Source organism: Papio anubis, chromosome 13, assembly GCF_008728515.1.
Source record: "Papio anubis isolate 15944 chromosome 13, Panubis1.0, whole genome shotgun sequence".
NCBI lineage: Eukaryota > Metazoa > Chordata > Mammalia > Primates > Cercopithecidae > Papio > Papio anubis.
The window spans coordinates 22,558,242-22,584,359 of record NC_044988.1 but is presented as its reverse complement, the minus strand read 5'-3'; the positions used below and the strand labels follow the sequence as shown (position 1 = coordinate 22,584,359).

Here is a 26,118-nt window from a genome sequence, read left to right as displayed (position 1 = left end):
AGGCATCTAGAAAATATGAGTTTCTTCCCATTGCTTCACTTGGTTTCTTTTGTCTACAAAACAAATACTTGTCAGGCACTCTTTTCAGTGTTTGAAATAAATTGCTTGCTTCTGAGCAAGACGAGAAGAGGTGAGGAAGTGGGCCATACCGGTAGCTGCAGGAAGAGCATTCTAGGCAGAGGGAATAGCAAGCACAAAGGCACCTGTGTGGTCTGAAAAACTGAGGGGCCAATGTGGTTGGAGAGGAATGGGTCAGGGGAAGAGTAGTGTGATGCATGATTTAGGAAGTGACAGCTGGGCGCGGTGGCTCATGCCTGTAAGCCCAACACTTTGGAAGGCCAAGGCAGGTGGATCACGAGGTCAGGAGTTCGAGACCAGCCTGGCCAACATGGTGAAACCCTGTCTCTGCTAAAAATACAAAAATTAGCCGGGTGTGGTGGCGTGCACCTGTAGTCCCAGCTACTGAGGAGGCTGAGGCAGAAGAATCACTTGAACCCGGGAGGCAAAGGTTGCAGTGAGCCAAGATCACCTCTGCAGTCCAGCCTGGGCAACAGAGAGACTCCACAAAAAAAAAAAAAAAAAAAAAAAGAAGTGACAGGGGTCATGCGTGGTGGCTCACACCTGTAATCCCAGCACTTTGGGAGGCTGAGGCAGGTGGATCACTTGAGGTCAGGAGTTTGAGACCAGCCTGGTCAACATGGTGAAACTCCATCTCTACTAAAAACATAAAAATTAGCCAGGCGTGGTGGCAGGCACCTGTAATCCCAGATACTTGGGAGGCTGAGGCAGGAGAATTGCTTGAACCCAGGAGGCAGAGGTTGTGATGAGCTGGGGTCACACCACTGCACTCCAGCCTGGGCAACAGAGCAAGACTCCATCTCAAAAAGAAAAAAGAAAGAAAGGAAAAGGAAAAGGAAAGGAAAGGAAAAGAAGAAAGGAAGAGAGAGAGAGAAAGAGAAAACAGAGAACAGGAGAAGCTAGGAGCAAGTGAAGAAAGCATATCAAGAACTCCTTCGCCAACCTGCAATTCCATCACTTGCTATCCTTTCATAATTCGAACTTACTGCCTAATCACAACTCAAGATCTCCTTGCATTTTGATGTTGTTACATTGTACTTTCCCTCCACAGTCAGTCCTCCATATCTGTGGGTTCTGCATCTGTGAATTCAAACAACCACAGATTGAAAATATTTGGGTAAAAGAAAAGGATGATTGTGTCTGTGCTGAACATGCAGAGACATTTTATCTTTGTCATTATTCCCTCAACAATACAGTATAGCAACCATTTACATTGCATTTACACTACATTAGGTATCATAGATAATTTAGAGATGTTTTAAAGTATATAGGAGGATGTGCATCGGTTATATGAAACACTACACCATTTTCTATAAGGGACTGGAGCATCCATAGAATTTAGTATCCACAGGGGGTCCTGGAACCAGCCCTCCACAGATAACGATGGATGACTGCATTTATTATTTCACCATTTCCCACGCTCTGTGTCCTTCTTACCAGTAGTTTTATGCACATATTTCAAAACAATAATAATAAAACATAGAACACACAAAAATCAAAGGTTACATACTCAAAGTACATGTGAATCTACTCAACATATCTGCTCACATTTCTTATTTAAATAAAATAATCATATTTAATTGAAATAACCTACTTGAAGAAAGCAATCAACAGGTTCACCATGATGATATATTGCACGAAGAGGTAGACAGCTTGCAAGAATGGAGTAAGAAAAGAACCAGGAGGGCAGGATGGCTGGCTTGAACAAACTACAAATAAAGAATTTTAAAAGAATGAGAGATAAGATGAATCACAGTCCTGCCACTCTAGACAAACATTTAGCACATTAACTGCACAGGATACCATAAATTCAAACATTTTTAGATTTAGATGATTGTTTTTCAGATTTACTTTACTCTTGCTAACTATGAAGGCACAATTTCTGCATGATGGCAAAATCCCATACACACCATCTATGTCTCCAGCATAGACTTCTCCATATATCATCCAGTATGGCTCAAATACAATATCTCGAGCTAGGCTCCAAGATGGTGGCTCCTTTGGTGAAAGGATGGCCTTGCGTGCCACTCCAAAGCTCAGCAAGACTATGGCCATGATGATCACAATATAGAACATGTTTGCTGTCTGCAAAAGAGCATAGCACAACCAGAATTTTACCATAGATTTGAAGTTCAAAAGAAACCAAACACCAGCAGCCATCACAATTATACCTGCAAATAATAAGATTGTCTAGTCATCGACTAAAACACCCTTGCCCATGAACAGCTAGACTTTCCTTGGCTAAACTCTTTTGTTTTCTCACACAGTATGTATTTCAAGTCAACATGGTCTATGGAATGACATAAATGTGCTGAGAGGAGAGAATCTGTTCTTCTTTGTTTAAGCAGTAATGAATTGTGAACACTTTTTGATTAGCTAATATCCAACTTTGCCCCCACTTGGACCAGAGGTTAGGAAAATTTAAAAAAAAAAAAAAATAGGGTATTGTTGAATTCATCCAAAGGTTCCTTATTCCCAGAATTGTCTTCAGGAATTGATCAGAATCTAAGAAACTGATCAAGCCAGTTTAATTCCATCTATTAAATGTACATCAACTCAATCCATTAGTTTACTGTAACAGAGAGAGTGTTCACCACAATTCCCATCAGTATTTCAAGAGGTGCTCTACGTCTCTTAGCTTGCCTTCCATTAGGCTGGGGTTGTGAAACCTATGCTAACCAGTGGGCTGTGGTCTGATGGTGACTTGGGCACTTCTTGTCCAGAGCAGTTAAAAGCCATTAGACTTTCTCCATCCCTCTTACTCCCTGCCATAGACCTCAGGAGCCAAATGTTCACATAGCTATGTCACAAGACAAAGGGATCTGAGTCACTGCATAGAGGACAGCCCCCATGAGCTCTCACCAAACCTTGCATTAGGCAGAAATACCTTTGTGCTAAGTCACTGAAATATACTGGTTATCTCGGCATAGCCTGTCTCATAAATACTAATGTCACCAAGACAAGAGAAAACCTTTCTGGTCTAAGAGAAAAATGTCAAATAGGAAAAATCTTTGGAGTTCTGGAGGTTGTCTCTTTTCTGTCTTCTTTGTTTGTTTGTCTTAGCACTACCCTTCATTCTCCAGAACTTGCCCCTTCCCTGCCAGTAAGTATTCTAGGAGGAAAAGCCAAAGCTGATCTTGAGACACTGTACTTATTAAAGGGTAAGTCTTAGGTCCTTGTGAATAGCCAGATGGAAAAAGCCAGCCAGGCTCAGTAGCTCACACCTGTAATCCCAGCACTTTGGGAGGCGGAGGTGAGCGGATCACTTGAGGTCAAGAGTTTGAGACTAGCCTGGTCAACATGGTGAAACTTCATCTCTACTAAAAAATAAAAAATTAACCAGGCATGGTGGCAAGCACCTATAGTCCCTACTATAGGCTACTCGGGAGGCTGAGGCAGGAGAATCGCTTGGACACAGGAGGTGGAGGTTGCAGTGAGCAGAGATTGCACCACTGCACTCCATCCTGGACAACAGAGCAAGACTCCATCTCAGAAAAAAAAATAAAGAAAAAAGAAAAACTTGACACAACTATACGGCAAGCTCAGATGACAGACTGGAGCTAGGTGGCCCAATTTTGAATCCCGGCTCCCTATATATTCCTTTGAGGAATTTACTTAATCTCCATTTCCTTGTATGTAAATGTGTGTAATAATACTACCTGTCTCCTAAAGTTGTTGCTAAGATGAAATGAGTTAATATACACTAAGTACCTAGAACAGTGTGTGGCCTATAGTAAGCACGATTTAAGAGCGTGATGGTAGGGGACAGTCAGTGAGTGATACAAGAATAAACGGATATTTTAGCAGAAAATATCATTGGTAGTAGCCTCACATGAATCTGGTCCTCAGGAATTACTGTGCTCAGAGACAGATTTGACTCAATCTCATACCATCTGGCCCTAATCAAAAGGGTAAGCTGAGTGTCCCAATCAACTAACTATGCAATATACTATCCAAGGTCGTTTGCTAAATACTAGTTTGTGGTTACATGGAAGGCAGTGGTGACGTGATCTTGTTCGCTGTGCTTCTATAAATAATTCCAAAATGGCCACGCACAATGGCTCATGCCTGTAATCCCAGCACTTCGGGAGGCTGAGGCAGGAGGATCATTTGAGCTCAGGAGTTTGAAACCAGCCTGAGCAACATAGTGAGACCCTGTCTATATAAATAACAAAAAAGAATTAGCTTGGCACGATGGTGTGTGCCTCTGGTCCCAGCTACTCAGGAGGTTGAGGATTTCTTGAGCCTGGGAGGGTGAGGCTGCAGTGACCCGTGATCGCACCACTGCACTCCAGTCTAGGTGACAGAGCAAGACCCTGTCTCAATAATGATGATGATAATAATAATAATTTCAAAAGTTAAACTATTGGATATAAACCATGAAGAACCATTAAAAAGAAGCCAGGCATGGTGGTGTATGCCTATAGTCCCAGCTACACAGGAGGCTGAGATGGGAGGATCCCTTGAGCCCAGCAGTACAAATCTAACCTGCACAACATAGCATGTTTACAAAGAACACTAGAACAACAGGGTGACTGTAGTTAATAATTAATTGTACACTTAAAAATAACTGAAAGAGTATATGTGAGTTGTTTGTAACACAAAGGATTAACGCTCGAGGTGATGAAAACCCCATTTACCCTGATGTGATTATTATGCATTGTATGCCTGTATCAAAGTATTCCATATACCTCATAAATACATACACCTACTTATGTACCCACAAGAATTCTTTTAAAAACAATTTTAAGAAAGAATACCAGGATATAAAACTAGACTGTACTCACCATTTTTGCAATCATGGTCACATATGGACCTGCATGTTGATTCACAGCAAAGAAGTCCAGGAGCCGTGAGAACCAGAATATGATGTCTATGCAGTAGATCAGTCTTCCCGCTGTGTGAAAAGGAGGGTCACCCCATCGAAGGGCGAAGCCAACTGAAAACAGGCCAATGGCCACAGTTTCTGTTAAGTTCCAGTACTCACTAATCCATACCTTCACCTTTTGAGTAAACTTCCCGGGCTCTGAAGTACAGATCTAAAAGAAGGAAGAAGGAAACTTAAAAAAGGAGGTACAACCAAAGAATCCCGTTAATATGATCTTCTTAAATACACAAACTATTCCTTTAAAGAGTAATCTAAACCATGCCAAACCTGAAAACACTCGGGGATTTCAGAGACTTAAGTTATCAGTAATGAATTATTTAAACAAAGCTATAAAGATATAATTTAATGCATTCAATAATGCTAGATTGTCACTTGAAACCCCAACTGGAACTAAAAAAAAAATACAAAGCACTTTTTCTAGCTTTCAATAATCCTGAAATAGCATGAGGAAACACCAAGACATTTTGAAACTCAATATTGCAATGGATCTGTATAGCTACGATTTCATTTCAGGAGGCACAGCGGGGTGCAAAGAACACTGGATGGAGCAAGGAATCCTGTAATCCAGTCCGACTACTGCTATTTAGTGAGATTCTACTAAGAATGTGATATTGGGCTGGGTGTGGTGGCATACGCCTGTCATCCCAACACTTTGGGAGGCCGAGGCAGGAGGATCACTTGAGGTCAGGAGTTCAAGACCATCCTGGTAAACATTGTGAAACCCTGTCTCTGCTAAAAATACAAAAATTAGCCTGGTGTGGTGGCAGGCACCTGTAATCCCAGCTACTCCGGAGGCTGAGGCCGGAGAATTGCCTGAACCTGGGAGGCACAGGTTGCAGTGAGCCGAGATCTCACCACTGCACTCCAGCCTGGGTGACAGAGCAAGACTCCATCTCAAAAAAAAAAAAAAAAAAAAAAAAAGAATGTGATATTGGAACTCACTAAGAAAAGAAAATACATATCACCATATCAGACAAACAGAAATGTAAAATAGTACACCTATTTTCCCTGAAGCATTAAAAAAGTGGTACAATTCAGATAACTATCTGTTTCTCTCTTGACTTATTTTCTATAATCTATAAACTCCACATAGGAATTAGCAGGCAACATAGGTATAATTACAAAGAATATAACTATATAATGTTGGTTATATTACCTCTAGGACAAAATAAATATAGGTAAATACACAGACACAGAGACATATATTGACATCTAAAACAGTCTAAGTCATAAATATTTATGATTGCAGTTATAACTTACAGGAATGTTAGTTTTTGGTTTTGGTTTTGTTTTTGTTTGAGACAGAGTCCTGCTCTGTCACCCAGACTGGAGGGCAGTGGCGCGATCTCGGCTCACTGCAACCTCCACTTCCTGGATTCAAGCAATTCTCCTGCCTTAGCCTCCCAAGTAGCTGGGATTACAGGAGCGTGCCACCACACCCGGCTAATTTTTTGTATTTTTAGTAGAGATGGGGTTTCACCATGTTAGCCAAGAGAGTCTTGATCTCCTGACCTCATGATCTGCCTGCCTCAGGTGCTGGGATTACAAGCATGAGCCACCACACCCTGCCCCCCCACCCCGCTTTTTTTTAAGTAACTCATTACAAACTAGAAATTTTTACAAGTTTTGTTTTTTCGTTTCTTGGATTATCTGCCTCAGAGAGATTTCCAGCTTCAATTTTCAAAGTGTTTGGTAGGAGCTTTCAAAAGCTATAAACATATTCCTTACATATTGCACAACGTCAGCCATTTATGTCACTCATTAGATGAAATCGATAATATGAAAGTAATGCAAGGCAATAAAAATCAACCCCACCAAAAAAAAAAAAAAACCCTCAGGGAAATCAAATAGTTGTAGGGTTTAATACAATTCTATGGCATCATCTATCCTTTAGGATTGGTAAACACACCAAGATATCTGCTTCAAAGATAACTGCTTCCAAAGTGCACCAACCAACAGAAAGCAGCTGACAAGGATAAAGGGCTGGAATCAAGGATTCTCCCCCAAATAAACTTCTTGCAGCATGTAAGTCAAAGTCAGTGTTTCCTGTCTTCCCCCATCCTTGAAGTGTCCATTTTCATCACCAGAGCCAAGGAGTCTTTTAGTGGACACCTACAGAAGCCGAGGGCATATGTGGAAGATAAAGGTAGATGGCAGAACTCACCCCCCTGACCGCCTCAATAGCATTGGTGAAGATGTAAATGCTAACAAGCCACTCCTGCGCGCTGGGCTGGGGCTGCATCTCCACCAACACGGTGTAAGTGAACAGCATGAGGAATGCCAAATACGCCATCTGTGAGGAGGACACACATTCCCCAGACGTGAGTGAGAGCAAGCATAGAGCACACCAAGCAGACGCAGATGGAGCAGAAACCCAGGCATGAACTTCAACACGATAACACGAACACATAACTAGGACCACCTTTGGGTTATCGATGACCTAGTATCAAGGAAAGCACAACAATCCATAGTCTTCTAGTCTAGGATTTAGAGGCAGGAATGAAATCACTGTTCTCAGATGCATGGAAGGACACACTGTATTGTTCTGCTGGCTCCTGACTGGCATTTCCAGGACCCTGCACGTCCAACAGGGGCGCTGGCAGGCTAACAGCAAGCCCAGGAGGAATCACAGGCCTTCCCCTCCATCTCAAACATAGAAAGAAAACGTGTGTGAAGCATGCCAGATCCGCAGTGGCAATAGATGCTTATTTTCAAATACAACGAACTGTGGCATTTACCACTGCTGGGAGTTCTATTTTATGTTGATTAAAATGCTGTTTAATACAAAAGTTGTGTCCAACTGTGAGCCCTTTTAATTAAGGACTGTTTGTCAATATTTATATCTTCAGCACTCAGCACTCAGCACTCTGCCTGACACATGGTAGACATTCAATAAATGTTTGTCTAATTACTGTGTATATATATGTATGCCTAGATTTCCAAAGTCTTGAAAGAATTAAGACATAGTGATCACACGTATAGATACATAGTGATTAATAGCTTTGTAATCTTATCTAATATTCTTATCTTCTTAAGATATATTCCCGGAAGCAGAATATCTGTCCATGCACATTGAAAACTGTGACAAATATTACTAAATTTTCCGACAGAAAGGCTTTACCAGTTTACACTATTATCAACAATGTATGAGACTTCAGTCCTCTAATAACCTCACAGACAACACACAGTGCTTACTGATCAACACTTGCATTTAAAAACCTCGTATCGGCTGGACACGGTGGATCACGCCTATAATTCCAGCCCTTTGGGAGGCCAAGGTGGGCGGATCACCTGAGGTTAGGACTTCGAGACCGGCCTGGCCAACACGGTGAAACCCCGTCTCTACTAAAAATACAAAAAATTAGCTGGGCATGGTGGTGTGCACCTGAAACCCCAGCCACTCAGGAGGCTGAGGTAAGAGAATCTTTTAAACCCAGATGGCCAAGGTTGCAGTGAGCTGAGATTGCACCATTGCACTCCAGCCTGGGTGACAGAGAGAGACTCCATCTCAAAAAAAAAAAAAAAAAAAAAAAAATCAGTTGAGAGAAAAATGTGTGTGTGTGTGTGTTCATTCTCATAAAAGCATATTATTTTAACCTTGATCCCTATTTCTCATATATTTTTATCTACCTACATGGGTAAGTCTGCTTCTAACTTTAGTTCTGCACAGATAACATAGAGAATAGCTTAAACCATTTCTAACTATATAAGAATGGTATTATTGACAATAGGTGGTCTTTTAGGTAGTCATAATGGATAATAGTGCCTATGATTTAAGGAGGTGTAGAAGAGAAGCATGTAAGAAAGTAAAGGTAAATTTCAGTAATTCTATACTTCTCTTGATCTATATCTCAAAGTCTGAGTATTTTTGATGACTCCTTAAGGACATACTTTAAGTGAATTTGTTCTATCAAGCATTTAAGTTTTTTTGTCATTGGTTTCAGCATGGCTAGACAATTGACTCCTTAACTTTTACTCTGAGGTTCAGACCTTAGCCCATTTGTCTGTATATATTTTATTATTTGTATTTTACTATCTCCATACACTGATTCCTTATACTGGACTCATTTACATACATCAATGTTCTCCCCTACATAACTGCAAGCTGCTTGAAGTCAGCATTGATGTTTGGCAATGTCTTCTTCTCACCGCCCCCTCTGCTGCCTAGTATACTATGTCTTAAAGACAGCAGTTTAGCTCTCAGTAAAATCAAATTGAATGACCTGAACCTTAGGTTACCCTCAGCCATAACTTTCTTTCTAATATGTATAGTGTACGACTATCTGAATCTGGAAGATTTATAAGCAAAAGACTACAAACAAATTCGATAAGTAGATATTCAGATTGAGAAAGTAGCCCACAATTCCTCTACTTGAGAACAGGTTGGATTCCTAAAGGCTATGTTAAGTCTGTTTACTCATTAGTCCAAAGTGGCATTACACAAAGGCTACAAGCAACCGAAGCACTCACACCTAGGTAAAATTAAGCACTAAACACTCTGGACATTGGCAGTATTGCTTTTGACTCTTTTTGTTTCGTTCCAATTATTAAAAACACCATGGTGAGCAGATCTGGCTGGTTTTGTGCTATTGCTTAGCTTTGTTCCTGTTTCTTAAAGCTCCTGAGCTAGAAATTTCCAAGGGAAGAAACGCCTGAATACGCTTTTCCCAATGGTATGACAATGGTTAAAACTCTCCCAGCACTCCTGTCAGAGTCTTTCGTATATGTTGTTGCATGTTACAAAAATAGCAAAACCTCATTGTTTGAAAGCAGATGTGATTTTTGGAAACAGATAAAAATCATACACAGCTATGTACTTATTCAATAAGTATAGGAAATAAGTGTGTGGTTGGCCAGGTAAATATTTGGAAATAAACACATTTAGATAAATATCCTTTTATAGTCACACTTCAAATGTTTTAGATGTACAAACTCTTGGCCATGAGCTATTTAAGTATAGATAAGCATAAGAAAAATAAATGCTATGGGAGCACATGTTCTCAGGATCTCCTGAGGGCTGTGTCGTGGAAAAAAATATTTAAAAAAAAAGAAAAGAAAACTTATGAAATAAATGTGAAAAGCACTCAACACATCTAAAGCATAGTTCATGCTTTCTCTGTCGCTCTACTATCCATAATAGATTTGGTATTTGCTCACACAGTTCAGCTTCTAAAAGATTTCATTTTCTCTATATATTTATAAGCATATACTACTGAAGGCAAAAAAAAAACACTTGCATCATTTTCTATCTATATAACACATTCCTACGAAGAAAATGCTGATTCAATTGCTGATTTTCTAAGAACCCACCCACCTATTGCTTAATTCTACAAACACTGCTGTTAATTTGGTTGTTCTACAGATCTTTGAATGCTCAGTCTCCCTTCAAATGGTAAGGTTTTACCATTTTGTGAATGTGCAACAACATATTTGAGGGACTCTGATAGGAACGCCAAGAGAGTTTTAACCACAGTCACATTGTTAAGAAAAGAATATTCCAGTGTTTCTTTCCATGGAAATTCCTAGCTTAGGAGTTTTTAGAGACAGAAGCAACGTTAACCAGTAGGGCAAAGCCAGCTAGATCTTCCCACAATAACAGTGCTAACTCTTAGCACTCAAAGAGAGAAGAAAATGCTTGTTCTCAAACTCCAAAAAGTAGGCGAGCTCCACCCTAACCTCTCCCTGCCTTCCTCCAGTCTTCTTTGCTACCTACTTTGTCATGCCCTCGCTTTTTTTTAACTAGGTTTCTACATTTTTATTGCAAAGTGGCAAATCAGGCATATTATCAATATCATCACTAGCTATCAACCATCATTCAACCGACATATATTGTTGTAATGAGACCAACCGTATAAAACCAAAACTTGACAATTGGAGCACTGTAGAACTCATAGACTTTCCTGGTCCATGGAAGGTGCTGGGGCCCACTTTCCAAACCAAAATGCTGATTTTCATCCAGTTTCTCATCATGGCCCCTTTCCAAATCATACTCTTTCTATAAAATAAACAAATAATCATTTTCTTGTCAGCAGCTTAACTAAAATAGTGACAAGCATGAACATCCAAAAAATATCATAAATAATATATTAGAAATTAATTGGCTGGGCATGGTGGCTCACACCTGTAATCCCAGCACTTCGGGAGGCCGAAGTGGGCAGATCACCTGAGGTCAGGAGTTCGAGACCAGCCTGGCCAACATGGAGAAACACTGCCTCTACTAAAAATATAAAAATGAATCGAGTGTGGTGGCACATAACTGTAATCCCAGCTACTTGGGAGGTTGAGGCAGGAGAATCGCTTGAACCTGGGAGGCGGAGGTTGCAGTGAGCCGAGATCATGCCACCGCACTCCAGCCTGGGCGACAGAGCAAGACTCTGTCTCAAAATAATAATAATAATAATAATAATAATAATAATAATTGGACACCCATATGCCAAATTATAATCTTACCTTGGAAGGGAGAGAAAACTGTATGTATTGTATAAATTATTGGCCAGGTAAAACATATGAGTTATTTCTGAAATGCAAGCTGACTCTGTAGTAATCAAACCCAAAGTAAGAGTAGTCCCAAGGATTTAAAAATTGGTCCCTGTTCTCAATCTCTCTTTTTTTTTTTTTTTTTTGGTGAGATGGAGTCTTGCTCTTGTCACCCAGGCTGGAGTGCAATGGCATGCTCACGGCTCACTGCAACCTCGGCCTCCCAGGTTCAAGAGATTCTCGTACCTCAGCCTCCCAAGTAACTGGGCTTACAGTCACCCGCCACCACACCCGGCTAATTTTTGTATGTTTTTAAATTTTGGAACCTAAGGATACTCCTAAAATCCCTGTGAAATCAGTAATGAACAATACAATGATTTCCTTAACACATAAGAACAAATTGAGCATACATTGATGATGCATGGCCATTCCTTGTCATAGGAAATTCAGGCACTGCATTAGTTTTAGGATTCTGACCTTTGATAGCTTCCCCACTGATTTATAGCAGAGGGTCTGTTTGCCTGCAGTTCACGTGCTTTCTGAGCTTCTAGAGTTCCTTGAACACCCTGCAACCATGTGCAAGTATTTGTGTTGTACATGCATTTTTCTGGGGAAAGAATCAGATTTTTCATCAACTACCCAAAAGGTATGTGTCAGTCCAAGGGAATTAACTCATGTAGAGAATTAGCAATGAGTATATGTAAGGCAGAGCAGGAGATGACTGAATGTGACTACAGAAACACCCATGTAGAATGAGCTTTCAAAAGAGGAAGGAGAAGAAAAGAGAAGAGAAGAGAAGAGAAGAAGAAAAGAAAAGAAAAGAAAAGAAAAGAAGCACTTGCAGGCTGGCTACCTTTGAGAAGCAGCAATATAAGGGTAGCAAAAGGGAAGCAAAAGCGACATCACTCTACTGTATAGATTTCTAGGTGGTTTTAGTTTTTTAATAGGAAACGTGTACTTTTAAATTTTTTAAAGTAATATTAAAAGAAAGGAATGTTCTCTGCTGCCTCTCAAACTAGTCCATTCTTGCAACCTAGCCACAAAAGTTATCTCTTTAATATCAGACCTGCAAGATTAGCAAAATTTTTTCAGCCAAGGAATGAATCAAATTTTGCTTGAGCTGTCCATATAATTGCAGAAAAATGTGACATTTAAGGCCTTGGGCATCTAGATGGATTATCATCAGTGCCTGATTAATTATTCAGTCATTTATTTCACTTTGGGCAGCGGGGTTGGAATTGTGACTTAGAAATGTAGGAATCGGCCCAGTTCCTAGCAGGTCTGAACCAGCCTAGAATTAAAATGGCATAAAACCAATTAGAAAAGTCATCACTTATGAGCTTTTAATGACATCAATACCACATCAGAAAGACCCCAGAAAGCAATTTAATTAATGACTTTATTATTAAATAACTTCTCTTATTATTTCTCTAGGAGTGTTTCATTAGCTCTTAATTGCTCTTGACACTTTGGAGTGGATTATAAAGTGCTGATGGGGCCTGTCTCTGAGTTGAATTCAAAGACACCAGTTGCTATGATGAAGACAACCTGAGAATATAAATTCAGATTTTTTTTTTTTTTTTAACTGAGAAGAAGGTAAAGACAAAAACGTTTGGCTTGAATAACTTTTATTATATATATATATAGCTCCCCTTACCCCCACACCCTCTGACCACCCCACACTCTTTTTTTCTAATTGTAATCTGATACCAGCAGGTACACAGATTAAAATTATAGCTACAACAATAAGTCTACTATAATCCATATCTGTTTTGCATTGCATTGCAGTCATCTTTCCCACTTAATGATGCTCTGGTAGAATAGATTTTGTTATACAGTTTTCTTAGTATTTCACTGTGATTTATTAGCCTAAGACCAAGCTCATCTTTCCCCTTCTGAACCCACTCCCTCTCCAATTATCCTTGTGTCCCTTCAAGACGGCCTTGTTTAAAAGACCCTCTTCCTCTCCATGTCCATTGCTACTGACCCTGGTTAAAGGACTTACTGTTTCTCAACTGGATGGCTACCCTGGCCTATGTTCCCCCTGCTTCCAGCCAGTCTTCTTGCTAAACCATCCTATGCCCTGGAGGCAGAATTATTTCTCTAATAGTCAGATCATCTCACTACTCTGGCATACACATTCACTAGCTCTCCGTAACCTACAGAATAAAAATCATACTCCTTTACAGGATATACAAGAGTCTACATGATCTAGCCTCAGTCTACTTTCCAGTCATTCCCACAAGTACTCCCAGCTTGTCACATAACCCTCATAACCTAGATTCCAGCCGAACCATTCCATACCACTTGCGATGCTTTACATATGCCTTGCCACTTCCCAACTCCATGACCCTGCTTATAGTCTCCTTCCCACTGACATGCTCTTTTCCCTCTCCACATCCTCAAGTCAAGCTCAAACACCACCTCAATCATAAAACTGTCACCTAGCCCTAACCCTCACCTACTGACTCCTAATGGGAAGAGTCTTCTTCTGCTGTTGATTAACCCATTCTGCCATCTTACTATAATTTAGTCCTAAGAAAACTCATGTCATCAAAGGTCATGTTTTCAAGAGGTTATCAGCTAAAAAGATCTAAATTTCACATGGTAAAGTTATTCTGCCTGTAGAAATTTCAATAAGGAGTTTTATAAAACCTCAGTGAGCAAATGCAGTATTTGATGGAGCTTCAGCTCCAGAATAATGGCTTTGCTTCTCCAATTACCAGAAATGCCTTCTTTATATTCATTATTACCCACTATTACCACAAGAAGACAACACAGTGACACTCTAAAGAGCATCTATGTATCACCTGCCTTCAGTTTCCTGCCACAATACACAATGCAAATTACATTCCTCAGCTAATAAATTGCATGACTTAATTAGTGTTATGAAATCTTATCTATCCCATCAAAAGTGCTGCCTCCACCCCTTACACCATGCCTAGAAAAATTCTAAAAACATAGCAGCTTATTAATACTTATTGCTTAAGTTAAATTCAAAGGCAAAAGGAAGATTGTTGTTATGATTATAAGCCATTTATAATGAACAAACCTGAAACACTTTTTTTTTTTTAAGACGGAGTCTCGCTCTGTCGCCCAGGCTGGAGTGCAGTGGCGTGATCTCGGCTCACTGCAAGCTCCACCTCCCGGGTTCACGCCATTCTCCTGCCTCAGTCTCCCGAGTAGCTGGGACTACAGGCGCCCACTAAGCCCAGCTAATTTTTTGTATTTTTAGTAGAGACGGGGTTTCACCGTGTTAGCCAGGATGGTCTCGATCTCCTGACCTCGTGATCCGCCCACCTCGGCCTCCCAAACTGCTGGGATTACAGGCGTGAGCCACCACGCCCGGCTGAAACACTTTTTCAATACCTGTTTTCATTGAACAATGGTGAAATACTGTGGATATTCTGTCTGATTATAAGCCCCACAGTGGAAGAGGCTGCATCTGCCTTAATTAATTCAGTGTCCACAGAACATCTAGCACATGTAAAGTGGCCACTAACGAGTCATTGAATTAATAAATTGGTATATGGCTATGTCCAAACCACGTCTTTGATTTTGCCTTTGAAGTAGAAAAAGGATATTTTGCTTAATTGTATATGGGGGTTAATTAGGTCTATTGTACATAGTAAACCTGACCATAGCATAATATGATTAAGATTATACAAGAGAACTAAATGCTTGATTGATTAGTCAGAGACATTTTAAAATAACGTATAACCCCAGGACCATCTGTCATCACTGGCCTGAAATAGAGGCAATGTAACTTTTGTTTAAAAGATGGCTATATAAGTAAACTTTAACGATGTGTATGTTTGCATGCAGTCAATACAATAAAATTCAGTTCATTATGATTTTGCACTAACCACAGAAGCACTTTCTTTGGAACTGCTGGCATTCTGGTCACTGTAATACCACATAAATTGGAAGTCCTGGGACTGGGGAACATGTGACATCTCAGCTTTGCTTTTAAATTCCAATGTCAAAATGGTGGGTGGTAAAATAATGCTTATAATAATCTGTAAAAAAAAAAAAAAAAAAGCAAAACAAAGTAGTAGGGACTACAAAAGCACATACTAGACAAATAACGAAATTAAGAATTTCAGTGTATAGAAAATGCCAGACCCATCCCAGTTCAATTTTCATCCCGTTTCTATAAATAATTTTTTGACTCAGCAACTTCAGTTCTAGTGTCTCCCTCAGAAATACTCATGAGTACAAGCATTTGTGGATAAGAATGTTCATTGCAGGACTATTTGTAAAAGCAAAACACTAGTGCCAACCTAAATGTCTATCTAGAGAGGGACAGCTGGTCTGGAATAACCTTTCCTCCTGTGCAACCATTAAAAAGACAAAGGCAATGTTGAATATAATGAAAAGGTAGCCATGCTACATTGTTAAGTGAAAAAATCAAATTACAGTTATCTCTTGGTATCCAAGGGGGATTGGTGCCAGGACACCCCTGACCCCCAACCCCAAGGATACCAAAATCCAAGGCTGCTCAAGTCCCTGGTATAAAACGGTGTTGTTGTATTTCCATATAACCTGTGCACATCCTACCCTATACTTTAAACCATCTCTAGATTACTTATAATACCTAATACAGTGTAAATGCTATATAAATAGTTGTTATACTGTATTGACTTTTCATTTGTGTAACTTTTAATATACTGTTATTTATTTGGGGGTGTTTTTCCAAATATTTTTTATCTGCAGTTGATTAAATCTGCAGATGTGGAACCCATGGATATGAAGAGCCAACTGTATAGAAGAACATAGAGTGATCCCATTTTTGTTAAAAAATAAAAGTAAAAACCTTAGCTATTTATATGCATATGTATATGCATTTAAAAGTTTAAAAATATGTATACTACACTGTAATTATTTACCTCTAGGAGTAGCAGGACAGGGCAGTGACAAGTATTATTTTTCAATGAGCACACTGCTTAATGATATTTTAAAGCCATTAAGTACATATTACCACATAAAACACATTAAAATTTGTTGATATCATAAAATCAAGAATCTAAAAGTATACCATCACCTTCTGTTAGATCCATCTCCCATCCCTCACGTGTATTTTCCCTACTAGTAAAACCCAAGGAAGGTATAGATCCAGACATCCACAAGTTTTTTTCATTATATTGCTATTATTCACGAATTACTAACAGTCTTTTCAAAAAAATTTTTTAAGTTCAACTTGTATGGCCTTCCAAGGTAAAGAGTTTAAAAGATTTAATAAATTCTCTGATATCAACTTGATGAATACTACCTCTTTCAAGCTAAAAGTAGGCCTTAGTATTCTGGTATTCAGTGACCAAAAAGAAGATTTAACCTGTTTGACATTCATTATTAACTATGGTAAACTGAAGTCATATCCTTGTTGGCCTTCTTTTTTTTTTTTTTTTCCATGATGAAATTATCTTTCGTCATCCTGTTTTAAAGCTTGATCTCCTGTGAAGATTCTCTGGACTTTCTCCAGTTCTAATAGGATTTTGTGTGTTTGTTTTTTGTCCAGCTATAGAACCCAAAATACATGCAATCTTCTAGGTCTGGAAAAATTGCAGTTACCATGCCCAGTGGTAATATTGTACTAATTAATCTCTAGTCAACTTCCTGAAGAGGCCCCACATTCTGTTGCCCTTGTGCATTGCAGAACAACTGGCTTATGAGATAGTATTCAACAACATCAGTATCCAATCTCTAAGGGATAAGATGGAGCATTACAATGAGTTTTCCCATCCACATCTCTCTACATGGTTTTCCTACAGTCTTTTTCTACTTGGAATTAGCCTAGCCAGGACATCTTACAATTATTTGCAAATCTGCTTCTAAAATTCACCAACCAAGCACTGATAAAGTAGGATCTAGACACTGCAGAAGAACGTTTACTACAGCTTAGAGACTTTAAGTAGATAGCTCAGCCTTTTTTATTAACTCACTCTATGTTTTGGGGCAAAACATTTAGTCTTACTTCACTTAAGTCTTCTTTTTGGTATGAAGTATATGAAGAACAAGAATTCATTAAGTTCTCAAAAATAAGGATTTCTAGTAAACTAGAGTACATACAGGACACAAACATGAGGAAAATTATTTCTCAAACTACCAGCTATCTATATCTTATCTCACTCCCTGAACGTTGAACTTATGTAGCTAGAGGTGAACTCATTCACATCTCTAATTCCTCATTTCCAAGGGTGCAATCAAAGCAGATCGTTGAAGAACTTCTGAAAACAATTATTGTTTCTGATATTTTCTTTAAAAGGATTTATGTTGAGATCCTTTTTGGTTGACATTTCTCTTCTTTCTATAATTTCATCGGTGGAAAAATAGTCATTATGTTTGGGACACATCATATTTTTAAGAACTCTAGGAAAAATAAAATTAAAATATAAAATACAGACTTATGTCATTCTTAATACTCACTGTTTGTCTCATTTTATTTAGTTTCATAAGTATGTGTACTCTTTAAGCTTGGCCATAACCTAAAGCCTTTAGACTTAGGTTTGATGTCAAAGGTAAATGTCCTTAGCAGTCAACTAAATTATTCTTGATAATTTAAGATAACAGATGAGGCTGAGAATTTTGAGATGGTTAGTCATGTGAACAAATGTATTGGAAGGCAGCCTTATGAAACAGTCACTTATTCTCTCAAAAAAAAAAAAAAGGAAAGAAACTCCCCCCCCCCCCCCCCCACACATTGGGTGAGCAGAACAACAGAAGTTATTAATTTTATTTAGTTTATTATCTATTAGTATTCTTACACTGAAAAAAATTCACTAGAAAGTCTCATTTACTTTTGTTATAATTATTAGAGGCAATAGCAACTAGTCATAATGAAATCTTACATATGTTTGTCTACGCTTTTAACTTCTTCTAACCACCCTCATCTTTATGGTGGACAGGGCAGGTACAATTATATCCATTATTCAAAAGGAAACTGTGGCCATGGGAGGTAAAAGTCATCTTCACAGATTCCTCTGGGAAGACCCCAGATCTTCTGTGAGAATCAAAGATATTAACTGGGATGTGAGGCTGATCTGGTTGTGCCATCTGTCACCCCATTGATCGCCAGGGTTGATTCGGCTGATCTGGCCAGCTAGGCAGGTGTCCCCTTCCTGCCTCACCACTCCATGTTCATCCCTCCCAAAGCTGCGCGCTCGGGCGGTCGCTCAGTCGCAGAAGACGACCATCCTCGACAGAGGACCAATCTTCCGTCAAGGGTATAGGAGTAGCTGTGCTCCCCTGCTAGAACCTCTAAATGAGCTCTCAAAGATACTAACTGGTTTTCCTGAAGACACACTTCTGGAAGAAAATGTAACTCGAGTACAGGATTTTATACAAAACTAACATTAAACTCCATAAAGCAAGTAAAGTAAATTTACCTTTAACCAAGAGTTCTTCCTCATTTTCAGGCGCCCCATCCACATATCCGTCAGTAGCATTTGGGTACAAGTATGTGAAACAAAGGGTCGTAATCCTCCCGACACGGCCAGTTTCAGGCAGGTCGAATTGCTCCAGTTCCTGAGTTCATATGTCAACAGCGTCATGGCCATGCGCTCATTCTGCTTGAATGCCTTCTCCAACAAGTCCAGAGCCAGCTGGCCAAACTGTCTGCCATGAAGGTGGCAAATGAAGAAAACAAAGGCAGGTGAGAGAGCTGCATTATTAGAAACATTTTAGAACATTTAGAAACATTGTAAAAGATTGGATGTGAGGCTCAGAAAATATCAATTCATAAGGCTTCCTTCAAAAAAAAAAAAAAAAAAAAAAAGCCAACACCACCAAACAGCAGATTAATAATCTTAGTTTCCAGAAACTATTTGAAAGGAATTACTGCTCACTAATGGGATTTTTCTCCCTTTCCTGAAGGAACAGAACTAGGAGGTTTACATTGTAGCATACAGAATTTAATTTACACCTGAGCTATTCATGAGGAGTAGCCACTCCACATTATTGGACATAGCTTGGTTTGGGACTTATACATAGGCTTATACATAGCTTGGTTGGGACTCCCTGATAAGACCTAATAAAGTTTTGCTTTTGTTTGTTTTGTTTTGTTTTGTTGCCTTTTTGGACAAAAAAGACCATTCAGAACCCAACCAGCAAGGAAGGAGTGCTATGGAATCACTTTTTTAAAAAAAGATTTTATAAAATACCTACATGACTTAAGAAAGCTATAGACCTAGACCTAGAGACACCCTCATGTGATTTTCGAGGAGAATGTTTCCTCTGAAAGGTAGACATTGTCATTCTCTGGAATTTGGGTTTTTTTGTTTGTTTGTTTGTTTTTGTTTTTGTTTTTTTTGGTAGAGACAGGGTCTTGCTATGTTGCCCAGTCTGGTCTTGAACTTCTGGCCTCAATCAATCCTCCCATCTTGGTGTCCCAAAGTGCTGAGATTACAGGTGTGAGCCACTACACCCAGCCTGGGAATTTTTTCTTTTTTTTCGATGGAGTCTTGCTCTGTCGCCAGGCTGGAGTGCAGTGGCACAATCTCAGCTCACTGCAACCTCTGCCTCCAGCCTGGGAATTTTTTAAATCAAAATTATAAATTAGTTTCCATTGATTCTAGCTTTCATTCTTTCTTCACTACTATAACACTTTAGTAACTTAAAAACCAAAAGCATTTTTAACTTCAATTTTCCACCATTACTCTCTGGTTCTTTAATAAAATGCATTTATTTGTTTTCCCTGCTGAGAGATACTTAATGAAAACAATGTCTTACTTTAATTTAGCATCAAAGAGTTCGGAGTTAGGGGGAGTTTTCAAAATCATTAATTGAACATTTCATAGGTAGGAAACTAAAGCCCCGAAATCTGGTCAACTGACTTGTCTAATTAGTCAACAGCTGGACTAGAACTCAAGTCCCCTGACTTGAAGGCCACCTCTCCTTCCTTTACTTCACAAAGCTCCTTAGAATTCTTGAAGACCCTTTTAATAGGAGAGTCCATAAAATGCATGGCAGTAAGTCCATTTGTCCTACAAGTTTAAAGATGAGAGAGATAAAAGTGTCTAACCATTCTAAGAAGTGTTGATGTTTAGTATGAAGTGAAGAGAGAACACTTACTTTGAGTAATTCTTCAACTCTTCTGAGGCATCATCCACCATGTGACTTTCCTTAGCTTCATGGGCCATTGCCCGGTAGAGGATACACGCAATCACTGCTTTAACCGTGGCCTCCTCTCCATGCTGCCAGAAGAACATGGCCATCTTCTGCCTTTTCATCAGCACAGCCCAAACCAGCAGGTCACTGTAAGGGTAAATAAAGCCAGTAGACTCAGGGTCATCTGATACATTTTGTTCTTTTGACTTCTTCCTTGATTTATGAAGGACTACAGACTTTTCCTGTTGGAAAATAAAATAGGAATGACTTTTCAAATACTCAGATGCATGATGTTTTACCTAATTCAACACAGCAGGTGTCCTACAGATTTTTTTAAAATCACTACTGAAAAAGAGATGGAAACAATAATAAGATTCTACAAGCCAGCAAGCAAAATTTAGATCATAAAAGGTAATCTATTTCTTGTTGCATTTAACAGATCCAGAGTCCCTGAACTGATATATCTTAAGGTCATTTAGCATAACTTAAAGCAGTACCTCTTTAGGATATACCCAGAGTGCTTAATATGAGTTTGAAAGATGGGTGGGTAGGGGGAGATATAACAATACCTGAGAAATGGTTGCATCTTCCTCAAAATAATAACCACAGTGCAGTATGATGAGTGCTGAATTAGAGACTACATGATAACTTTTAATTTCTCAAGGAAATGGGTCAAAATAACATATTGGATACATGAGAATGATGTATTTTTAAAAAGCTCTAACCTCATTTAGCAAATAGATTCATTATCTTTCCTTTGGGAAAACATCCCTAGTGTAGCCAACATGTATTCAAATAGATTGATTTGAAGTTTCTTTTCCTTTAATTCTGATTATCTTTATCAGCAACGGTAACAGGTGATCATGAAATACCATTCTCTACCTGATAAATCCCCACTTACCATGCCACTCTACCTCCTCACGTACTCCTATATCATTTTGTGTGTCTCTATCTCTGGGCTCATCATACTGCACTATGGTTATGACTTTGAGGAAGATGAGACCATTTCTCAGACTTCGTTATATCCTCCCCTCCCCACCTACCTTCCAAGTTCAACCAAGCACTCAGTATAATGCCTGGCAAATACTAAAGATTCAATAATTATTCTTTTTAATTTAAGAGGTCATAGCAAAAAATTATAATCCATTTCCTCTATTTCTACAAATAAAAGGAATTCATGTTCACTGATGATGACCAATGGTAATTTTATGAAATACCTCTTTCATACCAGGGGCTATGGAAAGCAAACCTCTTTCAGCTAACATAATAATCATTTGCATGGAAATTCTTGAGCAAAAGCATTTATTCTCAGAGTAAAGTGGGATTGGAGGAATATGAGACTAGGAGGAATAACAATGTTGTATACACACACACACTCATCATCATCATCATTATCATACTGTAATATTAGATTTATGTTAATTTCAAGAAAGCCTCAAAAAGGAAAAAATTTAAAAAGGAAGATGCAAAAGGTCAGTGCAACAGAGAAGTGAAGGAAAAGAAGGAAACAGACTTCACATCCAACTGGCCTTGGGGAACAGGACATCAGAGTATGGTGTTGGGTTAATGATCACATTTTTTAAGTACCATCCCATAGATCACCTGACTGAGTCACTGTCTAGACACAGCAGGGATGGCAACAAGGAAGAGAGGCTAAAGTGCAAGTCCAGAGCATCACTACGCCTTTTCTCACTGTTGGTACTGGACAGCTGTGTTATGCTTTTGATTCGCACTATCTGTTTATGGCACTTATAAATGGTCTCTCTATTTACACTTCCCTTTCTTTGACATAAATGAAGAAACAGTCTCAAATTGTAAAAAACATTTTTCTTTCAAGTCTAAAAACAAGTAACTGGTACCTTGACTTTGTATGGCTGTGCAGTTCTAATGAACTGGGAGTGCGGCGTGCTTTCTGCAGACTCATTTCTATTTCCTGAGGAGCGTCTCCGGTGCTGGGAAAGGTTTGGAACAAAGCTGGTCACTCTCTGGCACATGTTATTATTTCATTTTTAAAATAAGATAAAATGAGGGGAGAAGATTATAGTGGTCACAATATTTTATTTCTAGACAATAACACAAAACCAAATATAATGTTGTATCCTACCAAATATCCATGCCTCTGTCTCTCATCCATGATTAGCACCCAACAAGAGCCTCTAATGATCTCATTGTGCATTTTGTTATTTCCTAACATCTTAGAGAACACACTCCTTTGCTCTTTTGTTCCCTATTATATATCTGCATTCTTTCACTATGTGGAAATTCCATTAGAATGAATGGATGTTCTCTCCCTGGAACAAGTTCAGAATAAGCAATAAAGATTTACAGTTCTGATAAGAAAAAATTCCCATTCATAAGCAGCTCCAAGGTTAAGGTTGAGACAGAAAGTTATGGAATTTCTCAGGTATTATATAATATCTCCACCGGAACTCCAGTGGCCACGCCCAGCAACAACACAACTCATTGCCATTAGCATGAAATTTTTATCAACAAGAAACAAAAACAAAAGAAACATTCTTAAAGGGACTAACATAAAATATGATAAAAACCATAGGCTTTGCTTTTTAAAATGTACGTATTTATTTATTTATTTAGAGACCGGGTCTCACTGTGTTGCCCAGGCTGGTCTCGAATTCCTGGGCTCAAGCAATCCTCCTGCCTTGGCCTCCCAAAGTCTTGGGATTACAGGCGTGAGCCACCATGCCCAACCCAAACTATAGGGTTTGAACTGCTTTATTTAAGTTTCTGATTTGTTGAAAAAACCGAGCATAGAAATGATGAGGTGAAGACTTTTTAAAGGCAACACCCAAATTATTATTACTATTGTAATATAGAATTAATAGTGTCATTATAGTAATTATCATAATGACCATTATTACTAACGATGACTCTGCACCCTCTGTGTACCAGGAGCATGGATTTTTCATATATTATTTTATGTAATCCTTCTGACAAATTTATAAAAGGAGCATTACTATTCCTATTTATAGATGAGGAAACATGCACAGAGAAGTTAAGTTTATTGTTCAAGATTACACAGCGACTAAAGAGCAAAACTAGGAGGCAATCCTAGCCAGATGTCTCTGACTCCAAAATCATGTGCTTGTAACTACTACAGTCTAGTTTAATATGACACACAATCAACTCTGCACTCCACTGGAGACAATCCAAGAAACGGGTGACTTCATACTGGCAGGCCATTGGAAGAAAGAGCACTAAGAGAACTACCCTAGCAAGCTCCACACTGAGCTGCACCAGCGCCACAGTCAGTCCTCCTACTTGCCACTGGGGATCTCACAGCAATGTCTATTATATTTAAATGAAGTAGCTGACCTCTTTACGTGTATCCTTATGCCTTTGAAATCTTAATAATTTTTCTGTGTCAGATTTGGGTTTCCTGTTTTGCTTTTTCATTTCTGAAAGCTAAGCTGGGCTTTCACGTCACTTGACTCTTTATAAAGGATCCCAAGTAGCTTGATATTCTATGCTGTTTATGGGATCTTACCCCAAACTGCCTTTCCAGTCTCCTCCCTTAAAACCATATGACACTGATTCTCCAGCAACAAAGGTCTCCTTGTCACAGCAGAAACATACCTGAATACCCAAAGGCTGTGCCCTTTACTGCTCCTTCTCTTCTCTCAACAAAAATACCCAAACTACATTTTCTAATCCTCCCCTCATCTTCTAATAAGAATGAGTTTCCTGAGGTTGCTAATCCATAATGGCAATTTCAAGAAATAGGCAGTTTCCTCTGCTAACAACTAACCAACAACTCTAATTTTACATTCCTAGACTCTTCAAACTATCATGGAAAATAAAATATGTATCACTTGTGTTTTTAAGGACAGTCTACACACATCTGTCAATATAATCACTACATGCTTATACCAAGTTTGTTATCTCCAGACTATGGACTGTGATGAGTTTACATATCTAATCTGATTAAGCTTTTGATATCAGTATTTTCAGAAGAAAAAGAAAGAAAAGGAAAAAAAAAGAACTGGTCATCTCTCCCTCTAACCTGCCTCATCACATCACTTCTAAGTCACTCTAGCATGTATTATATACTGTTTTATATTATGGCTACTTACTCATAAATCTGTTGAAGAGTTTCTAAACTTCTGATCCTTATGCATCCCAGGCCAACACTGCAACACTTAGTACAGTATACTTCACATACAGCAGATAACAAATGTCCATAAATAAAATGACCATTTTAGGAGCTATTTTTGTCTGAACTTGCCAGGCCATTTTTCTAAAACAATTCCTAATCATTCTCAATTTTACTTAGGCACTTTTCAATTACTCTACCTTATGATTTCTGTAGAGGTCATTGTAGAGGGCTCTGAAATGTTTTCTAGTGTAGCTGCTGCGATATGCTCTACCAATGAGGTATTCTACTACCAATCCAATGTCAATCAAGGTTATTCGGTAGCCTGAGAGAAGAGTATGCTGCAACAAAAACATGCGACGACTTTTAACTTTTAGTTATCTTCTTCCATTTCTCTTGCCATGCCATTAGAACATAATCAAATTAATTGCAAAGAGGTAGACATACCTTTTAAATATCTTTACAAACTGATTAATTTAAGTGACCAGCTATTGATGCAATCTGCCGGTTCAGAAGGAAAAATATCTTAGCCTTAATATGCTTTCTCATTTCATAGACATTAAATGTGTGCTTCCATCTATGCACGCTCTCTCTAACTCTTGCTCTCACTCTACTTATCATGCACACAGACATATATACACACACGTTTGAGTAAAATACATTTAAATTTTTTTTTATTCCATATGGAGTTTCTAATTGGAAATAAGAGAAAAACATTAAACAAGTAGGAAAAAAGCAAACAAATATGTATATAGAGAGTTTTTTTTAACTAGAAATAATATAGCTACTCCAACAGAAGTAAAAATCATAAAGTCTACACTGAATGTGTGTGATCCAAAATCAACATTGGATTAGCTTTTCAGCTTCTGTCTTTGTTGAAATGGATATAACATTTTGCACTGCACTGACAACATCACACGTAAAACAAGAACATGGGAGGAAGTAGAACAAATGAAAACAAGGAATATAGAACGACAGAGTCAAATTCGATATTAAAACATAAGGCTTAGGCAGCCAGGTTCTTCCTTGAATTGAACTTAATTCAGTATAGACAGTATAGTGCTTTCTACATTTCAGGACATATTTGGGGGTCTTTGTGTCTATAATCTACTTTCCCTGGGTCCAAAATCTCACAGGATATATTACAAGGGTATTGAAGTTGTCAGCTTGCATGTCTGTCTTCCTTTACAGACTTGTGTGGAAGGGTCTGTCTTTGTCTACCCAGAGTTTAGCATATGCACTTGGCCGAGCTGAGTAACTATCTGAAACTCTATACAGGCATACCTTAGAGACACTGTGGGTGCAGTTTGAGACCACCACAATAAAGAGAATATTGCAATAAAGCAAAACAAACAAACAAACAAACCAAACCATGAGGCTGTGCCAAGACAAGTGTTATGGTCGGTTGGCAGGAGGGCTGAGTGGTAGATTTCCACGTATGTGGGTCTTAGTCTAAATA

At 38.8% G+C, this 26,118-nt stretch overlaps 1 protein-coding gene across 8 annotated transcripts in view; it reads right to left on the bottom strand.

Moving 5' to 3' along the window:
- The window catches only part of TRPM6 (transient receptor potential cation channel subfamily M member 6), a 181,154-nt gene that overhangs the window by 56,607 nt on the left and 98,429 nt on the right, over nucleotides 1–26,118 (bottom strand). For 6 of the 8 annotated variants that reach the window (XM_031654138.1, XM_003911815.5, XM_003911817.5 and 3 more), the window contains 10 exons: nucleotides 24,860–25,000; nucleotides 22,408–22,500; nucleotides 20,513–20,790; nucleotides 18,829–19,057; nucleotides 15,310–15,462; nucleotides 10,815–10,961; nucleotides 7,131–7,259; nucleotides 4,866–5,117; nucleotides 1,989–2,163; nucleotides 1,673–1,787 (listed from right to left, as the gene is read on the bottom strand). In XM_031654138.1, coding sequence (XP_031509998.1) covers nucleotides 1,673–1,787; nucleotides 1,989–2,163; nucleotides 4,866–5,117; nucleotides 7,131–7,259; nucleotides 10,815–10,961; nucleotides 15,310–15,462; nucleotides 18,829–19,057; nucleotides 20,513–20,790; nucleotides 22,408–22,500; nucleotides 24,860–25,000 — 1,712 coding nt within the window. The remainder of the gene's footprint in view (nucleotides 1–1,672; nucleotides 1,788–1,988; nucleotides 2,164–4,865; nucleotides 5,118–7,130; nucleotides 7,260–10,814; nucleotides 10,962–15,309; nucleotides 15,463–18,828; nucleotides 19,058–20,512; nucleotides 20,791–22,407; nucleotides 22,501–24,859; nucleotides 25,001–26,118) is intronic. The other 2 variants (XM_021927549.2, XM_021927550.2) reach the window with 2 other exon arrangements.